Here is an 8,518-nt window from a genome sequence, read left to right as displayed (position 1 = left end):
TATTCATCTGGGTTTTCTTCCATTTTCTTAATAGTTCTTGTTCTTTATTTCTTTTTATCTCCATGGGGAAGTGGAACAGAATTCGTCCTCCATAAGCCATGGGTATTGTAAGAGGCGCCTAAAATGCAGGAAGCGAGGGGCTAGTAACCCCTTTTCCTGTATAAATTACTAAATTTTAATATAATTTTTTTTACCGTGCCTTGGTGGGAAGATAATTTTTTTTTACCCTGCCTTGGTGGGATATGGCTGGTTTGTTGAAAAAAAAAGATAATGTAAGAAAATGTAGGCAATACATTTTGGAAAAGAATTTGAATATCTAAAGCGTAGTTAATGTGTGTAGGAAGAAATGTATCCACAGTATACAGAATATAAATCTTGTAATGATGTTGCAGGCGAGGAAAATACTGTTTATGTAAAATAAGTAATACATGGTATTGAATTAGTGAGGGTAGAGGTAATAAAATTTCATCGGTTTTCTTTATTGACTTTTTGTTATTCCAGCGGCCAGAGAACAATTGCAAGATGAATTATCAAGGGAGAAATGTCGCCGTTTTCATTCAGGCCAAGACTGTTCCTTTGGGGACACGTGCATATACTCCCACCTCACAGATATTGACATAAGCAATCTAAAACAACAAGGTAAGCTATTCCACTAAAAAAATCACTTATAGAGAGGTGACCATGTCTAAAGCTCTTAAATACTACTACGTAACTGAACTGACATCTGTTCCATTGCCATTATGTACAGACTAGTACTTCTTTCCCTTTCCAAGATGTTGGTAATTCTCCTTTAACCCTTAAACTGTCCAAACGTAGATCTACGTTTTTTCAACATTTGAAAGTATGTAAAAAAGTAGATCTTTTTTTTTTATATTTGAAAATGTGTAAAAAAACTGATCTATTTTTTTTTTTCATATATGAATATGTAAAAAAAAAAGTAGATCTACTTTTGGAGCACTACGGATGTGAACGTAGATCTGCTTGGACAGTTTAAGGGTTAAATACATTAATGGTATACAGTACCAACAAGTTGATATAAAAGGACACCTGTGGCAGATGTTGCAAATGTATGGAATAGGAAGTAAGTTACTGAAAGCAGTGAAGAGTTTTTACGAGGATAATGAGGTTAGAGTATGCCCAGTACAAGTGGGCCTTAGACAGGAATGTGTGATATCACCATGGTTGTACAATATATTTATAGATGGGGTTGCAAGACAAGTGAAAGCTTGAGTGTTGGCAAGAGGTGTGGAATTAAAGGAAAAAGAATCTAACACAAAGTGGGAGTTGTCATAGTTGCTGTTTCCTGATTACACTGTGCTTTTGGGAGATTCTGAAGAGAAGTTGTAGAGGTTGGTAGACAAGTTTGGTACGGTATGTAAAAGGATATTAAAAGTGAACATAAGAAAGAGTAAGGTGATGAGGATAACAAAAAATTTGGGCAAAGAAAGATTGGAGGGAGGGAGAGAGCATGGAGGAAGTGAATGTATTCGGATATTTGGGAGTGGACTTGCAAGCAAGTGGGTCTATGATAGACGAGATGAATCATAGAATTGATGAGGGGGAAAAGGTGAGTGGTGCACTGAGGAGTCTGTGGAGACAAAGAATGTTATCCATGGAAGATCTTATATGGGTGTAAAGTATGGGTGGTGAATGGTGCAACAAAGAGAAGGCTGGAGGAGGTGGAGATGATGTCTGAGCAGTGTGAATATAATTCAGAGACTCCGTAGTTTGGAAATCAGGAGGAGGTGCTGGATTACTAAAAGTATTATCCAGAGGGCTGAGGAGGGGTTGTTGGGGTGGTTCAAACATTTCTCCATTTGTTTCTCCTTGTTTGTTTCTTTCTTTCTCATTTGTTCCTTTCTCTCTATTTTTTCCCTTTTTCTTTCTCTTTCTCTCTCATGTGTGTCTGTGTGCACTTGTTTTGATAATTTTGAATATTGCATTTCACATGAGATATTTAAAGTATAATAATGTAAATAGATCGGTAATGTACCAATTTTAGTTTTATTAATTTTTCAGCCAGGGAAGAGGAATTGCAGTTGAAGAAATTGAGGCTTCCCACTCTTGTGAAAAATGGCAAGGAACCATCACTTGAATCATGGCTTTCAAGGAAAGAGCAAAAGGTGCAGTCAACCTCAGATTATCCAGTGGAAGACAGCACTGACTGGGAACTGAAGTACACTATTCCACCAAATGTCGTTGTTTCTTGCCTTCCACCCTCGCTCATTCCACCATCTGCAGAGAGTTTGTTACAGTATGAGTTTGTGGACTGGGGCTGATGCTTTAATATAATTGTTTGATGTTATTCATAATTTCTTTTTCTTTATGGACTATTTTTGAAGACTTTAATAAAAATAACTGATAATTAAATTTTTTGTTTAAGTATTTTGGTACAACCTGAAAAAATATCTACAGTTTTTTTTTTTTCCAAGTTGGCTTCCATGTGATAATTTGAAATGTCTCTTCTGATCAGCTTCACTCTCAAAGTTGGTTTATCTTACCTGAAGGAGGCCTTTTGATTCTTAGTGGACTTTATGGGTGGCAGTTTCTTAAAAATATCTGGGGTGCTCGTGCTTACCCTTCAGCATTGGAGATTACCTAATGACATTTATTTTGACCCCATACAGTTTCTGGCAGTCTAAAATTCAAAAGGGCCCCTTTAAGGGGATGATGGTGAGGGACTCTTGATCCAAGGAATTTGACCTGTCCTCACTTTCCTTGACTGAATCTGATTGCCTCCCATAACTCCAGGCTCTATAACCCCTACAGCTGTATAGCCCTTGTGGCTTAGCGCTTCTTTTTGATTATAATAATAATAATATAACTCCTACAGGTTTAGCACTTTGAATAATTCAAAAGGGAAGAAATTTTACTTATTCCTACCTGATTTTTTTATCCTTGAAGAAACATGCCTTGATACCAGAGTTAGAAATATTCTCCTCTTTGGATTGAATCTGATTGATTCCCATTCCTCTGGTATTTGCCAGAAGAGCTTAGCACACTACCCGTGAATCTTCTCTACAAAGGTTGCTTGATGCTGGTGAGGGACTTTTGATCTGAGAAATTTGATCTGTGCCTCAGTTCCTTGAATTGAGCACGAATGTTTTCTATTATCCCAGGTGCTGTATGACCTGTTTATTGCTTTCCCATGAATGTAATGCAATTCTTTCCATGAATGTAATTTTTTAGTTTTTTAATATTTTAAACACCTGAATATATGCACTTTAATAAGAAAATTTGTTGCCTCTTATAAGATGTAAATATTCCTTCTAAAAAATACCTAGTCTCAATGTCAAAAAAACAAAAAAACAATGGTTTGTCTAATTTCTCAGTCATTATTAGACTTCTGTTTTTCATAATTGTCTCCATGCTATATCATACATCATTTGAATTTGCAGCCTTCTGTCTGATCTTGGAAAACTATTAAAAAGTGGCAAATTTTACATTATCTTGTTTCTTTCAAACACTTCAAAACAATCTTTTTGCTTTTCTTTACAGACCACATACAATTAGCAGTTATTGTTTACTTTTGAATGATTGTTTAATTTATAAAAAGCCTACATAAAATATATTAATAGCTATTCTTTGTGTAGTATTTCTCAAAAATTTTCATTTAGAGACTGGAGTTTGTCTTCACAATAGTTCACTCCTCAAGGAAGATGACTAGATGCCAGTGATAGGCTCTTGATCCTAGGAAATGAACTCCTCTTCCCTCTCTTTGGATCATACCTGATTGCTTTTCATTTCCTCAGGCATTGTATGACCCTTATGGGTTTAGTGCTCCTCCCCCTAAATGCAATAATACACAATAGTTCATAGAGTGTGTGTAAAGGTAAAAAGTTGAAAGTGAACATAGAAAAAGAATAAGGTGATGAGGGTATCAAATGATTTAAATAAAGAAAAATTGGATATCAAATTGGGGAGGAGTATGGAAGAAGTGAACGTTTTCAGATACTTGGGAGTTGACGTGTCAGCGGATGGATTTATGAAGGATGAGGTTAATCATAGAATTGATGAGGGAAAAAAGGTGAGTGGTGCGTTGAGGTATGTGTGGAGACAAAAAAACGTTATCTATGGAGGCAAAGAAGGGAATGTATGAAAGTATAGTAGTACCAACACACATGAGTATGAAGCTTGGGTTGTGAATGCAGCAGCAAGGAGGCAGTGGAGATATCCTGTCTAAGGGCAATGTGTGGTGTAAGTATTATGCACTGTGGAAATTAGGAGAAGGTGTAGAGTTAATAAAAGTATTAGAGGGCTGAAGAGGGGTTGTTGAGGTGGTTTGGTCGCTTAGAGAGAATGGATCAAAGTAGAATGACACAGAGAGCATTTAAATCTGTAGGGGAAAGAAGGCGGGGTAGGGGTCGTCCTCGAAAAGGTTGGAAGGAAGGGGTAAGGGAAGTTTTGTGGGCGAGGAGCTTGGACTTCCAGCAGGCGTGCATGAGCGTGTTAGATAGGAGTGAATGGAGACGAGTGGTATTTGGGACCTGACGATATGTTGGAGTGTGAGCAGGGTAATATTTAGTAAAGGGATTCAGGGAAACCCGGTTATTTTTACGTAGCTGGACTTGAGTCCTGGAAATGGGAAGTGCAGTGCCTGCACACTAAAGGAGGGGTTTCGGGATATTAGCAGTTTGGAGGGATATGTTGTGTATCTTTATGCATATATGCTTCTAAACTGTTGTGTTCCGAGCACCTCTGCAAAAACAGTGATTGTGTGAGTGAAGTGAAAGTATTTTTATTTTTTTTTTTATTATCACACTGGCCGATTCCCACCAAGGCAGGGTGGCCCGAAAAAGAAAAACTTTCACCATCATTCACTCCATCACTGTCTTGCCAGAAGGGTGCTTTACACTACAGTTTTTAAACTGCAACATTAACACCCCTCCTTCAGAGTGAAGGCACTGTACTTCCCATCTCCAGGACTCAAGTCCGGCCTGCCGGTTTCCCTGAATCCCTTCATAAATGTTACTTTGCTCACACTCCAACAGCACGTCAAGTATTAAAAACCATTTGTCTCTATTCACTCCTATCAAACACGCTCACGCATGCCTGCTGGAAGTCCAAGCCCCTCGCACACAAAACCTCCTTTACCCCCTCCCTCCAACCCTTCCTAGGCCGACCCCTACCCCGCCTTCCTTCCACTACAGACTGATACACTCTTGAAGTTATTCTGTTTCGCTCCATTCTCTCTTCATGTCCGAACCACCTCAACAACCCTTCCTCAGCCCTCTGGACAACAGTTTTGGTAATCCCGCACCTCCTCCTAACTTCCAAACTAGGAATTCTCTGCATTATATTCACACCACACATTGCCCTCAGACATGACATCTCCACTGCCTCCAGCCTTCTCCTCGCTGCAACATTCATCACCCATGCTTCACACCTATATAAGAGCGTTGGTAAAACTATACTCTCATACATTCCCCTCTTTGCCTCCAAGGACAAAGTTCTCTGTCTCCACAGACTCCTAAGTGCACCACTCACTCTTTTTCCCTCATCAATTCTATGATTCACCTCATCTTTCATAGACCCATCCGCTGACACGTCCACTCCCAAATATCTGAATACGTTCACCTCCTCCATACTCTCTCCCTCCAATCTGATATTCAATCTTTCATCACCTAATCTTTTTGTTATCCTCATAACCTTACTCTTTCCTGTATTCACCTTTAATTTTCTTCCTTTGCACACCCTACCAAATTCATCCACCAATCTCTGCAGCTTCTCTTCAGAATCTCCCAAGAGCACAGTGTCATCAGCAAAGAGCAGCTGTGACAACTCCCACCCTGTGTGTGATTCTTTATCTTTTAACTCCACGCCTCTTGCCAAGACCCTCGCATTTACTTCTCTTACAACCCCATCTATAAATATATTAAACAACCACGGTGACATCACACATCCTTGTCTAAGGCCTACTTTTACTGGGAAAAAATTTCCCTCTTTCCTACATACTCTAACTTGAGCCTCACTATCCTCGTAAAAACTCTTCACTGCTTTCAGTAACCTACCTCCTACACCATACACTTGCAACATCTGCCACATTGCCCCCCTATCCACCCTGTCATACGCCTTTTCCAAATCCATAAATGCCACAAAGACCTCTTTAGCCTTATCTAAATACTGTTCACTTATATGTTTCACTGTAAACACCTGGTCCACACACCCCCTACCTTTCCTAAAGCCTCCTTGTTCATCTGCTATCCTATTCTCCGTCTTACTCTTAATTCTTTCAATTATAACTCTACCATACACTTTACCAGGTACACTCAACAGACTTATCCCCCTATAATTTTTGCACTCTCTTTTATCCCCTTTGCCTTTATACAAAGGAACTATGCATGCTCTCTGCCAATCCCTAGGTACCTTACCCTCTTCCATACATTTATTAAATAATTGCACCAACCACTCCAAAACTATATCCCCACCTGCTTTTAACATTTCTATCTTTATCCCATCAATCCCGGCTGCCTTACCCCCTTTCATTTTACCTACTGCCTCACGAACTTCCCCCACACTCACAACTGGCTCTTCCTCACTCCTACAAGATGTTATTCCTCCTTGCCCTATACACGAAATCACAGCTTCCCTATCTTCATCAACATTTAACAATTCCTCAAAATATTCCCTCCATCTTCCCAATACCTCTAACTCTCCATTTAATAACTCTCCTCTCCTATTTTTAACTGACAAATCCATTTGTTCTCTAGGCTTCCTTAACTTGTTAATCTCACTCCAAAACTTTTTCTTATTTTCAACAAAATTTGTTGATAACAGCTCACCCACTCTCTCATTTGCTCTCTTTTTACATTGCTTCACCACTCTCGTAACCTCTCTCTTTTTCTCCATATACTCTTCCCTCCTTGCATCACTTCTACTTTGTAAAAACTTCTCATATGCTAACTTTTTCTCCCTTACTACTCTCTTTACATCATCATTCCACCAATCGCTCCTCTTCCCTCCTGCACCCACTTTCCTGTAACCACAAACTTCTGCTGAACACTCTAACACTACATTTTTAAACCTACCCCATTCCTCTTCGACCCCATTGCCTATGCTCTCATTAGCCCATCTATCCTCCAATAGCTGTTTATATCTTACCCTAACTGCCTCCTCTTTTAGTTTATAAACCTTCACCTCTCTCTTCCCTGATGCTTCTATTCTCCTTGTATCCCATCTACCTTTTACTCTCAGTGTAGCTACAACTAGAAAGTGATCTGATATATCTGTGGCCCCTCGATAAACATGTACATCCTGAAGTCTACTCAACAGTCTTTTATCTACTAATACATAATCCAACAAACTACTGTCATTTCGCCCTACATCATATCGTGTATACTTATTTATCCTCTTTTTCTTAAAATATGTATTACCTATAACTAAACCCCTTTCTATACAAAGTTCAATCAAAGGGCTCCCATTATCATTTACACCTGGCACCCCAAACTTACCTACCACACCCTCTCTAAAAGTTTCTCCTACTTTAGCATTCGGGTCCCCTACCACAATTACTCTCTCACTTGGTTCAAAGGCTCCTATACATTCACTTAACATCTCCCAAAATCTCTCTCTCTCCTCTGCATTCCTCTCTTCTCCAGGTGCATACACGCTTATTATGACCCACTTCTCGCATCCAACCTTTACTTTAATCCACATAATTCTCGAATTTACACATTCATATTCTCTTTTCTCCTTCCATAACTGATCATTTAACATTACTGCTACCCCTTCCTTTGCTCTAACTCTCTCAGATACTCCAGATTTAATCCCATTTATTTCCCCCCACTGAAACTCTCCTACCCCCTTCAGCTTTGTTTCGCTTAGAGCCAGGACATCCAACTTCTTTTCATTCATAACATCAGCAATCATCTGTTTCTTGTCATCCGCACTACATCCACGCACATTTAAACAACCCAGTTTTATAAAGTTTTTCTTCTTCTCTTTTTTAGTAAATGTATACAGGAGAAGGGGTTACTAGCCCATTGCTCCCGGCATTTTAGTCGCCTCATACGACACGCATGGCTTACGGAGGAAAGATTCTTTTCCACTTCCCCATGGACAATAGAAGAAATAAAAAAGAACAAGAGCTATTTAGAATAAGGAGAAAAACCTAGATGTATGTATATATATATATGCATGTGCGTGTCTGTGAAGCGTGACCAAAGTGTAAGTAGGAGTAGCAAGATATCCCTGTTATCTAGCGTGTTTATGAGACAGAAAAAGAAAACCAGCAATCCTACCATCATGCAAAACAGTTACAGGTTTTTGTTTCACAGTCATCTGGCAGGACGGTAGTACTTCCCTGGGTGGTCGCCCTACCTCGGTGGGAGACAGCCGACTTTTTTTTTTTTTTAACAAGTTCATATTGGTTTCAAATTTTCAGTTTGGCAATGAGTTCCAACTTTTGAACATCTGGAAGTCTTGATATCAGTATGTCAGACTTGTAAAGATATTAATTTTTAGTTGCTTGGTAGAATTAAGGTCTAGATTTTGGGCCTCTGTGAAGGCTGCAGTTCCT

At 39.2% G+C, this 8,518-nt stretch overlaps 1 protein-coding gene across 1 annotated transcript in view; it reads left to right on the top strand.

Annotated features, from left to right (window-relative positions):
- The window catches only part of LOC128688016 (zinc finger matrin-type protein 5), a 24,674-nt gene extending 22,304 nt beyond the window's left edge, over positions 1-2,370 (top strand). The window contains exons 4-5 of the mRNA XM_053775686.1: positions 502-639; positions 2,020-2,370. Coding sequence (XP_053631661.1) covers positions 502-639; positions 2,020-2,279 — 398 coding nt within the window. The 3' untranslated portion in view covers positions 2,280-2,370. The remainder of the gene's footprint in view (positions 1-501; positions 640-2,019) is intronic.
- The last annotated feature ends 6,148 nt before the right edge of the window (positions 2,371-8,518 follow it).

This window comes from Cherax quadricarinatus, chromosome 1 (assembly GCF_038502225.1).
Source record: "Cherax quadricarinatus isolate ZL_2023a chromosome 1, ASM3850222v1, whole genome shotgun sequence".
Lineage (NCBI taxonomy): Eukaryota > Metazoa > Arthropoda > Malacostraca > Decapoda > Parastacidae > Cherax > Cherax quadricarinatus.
This window is presented reverse-complemented; position numbering and strand designations above follow the sequence as displayed.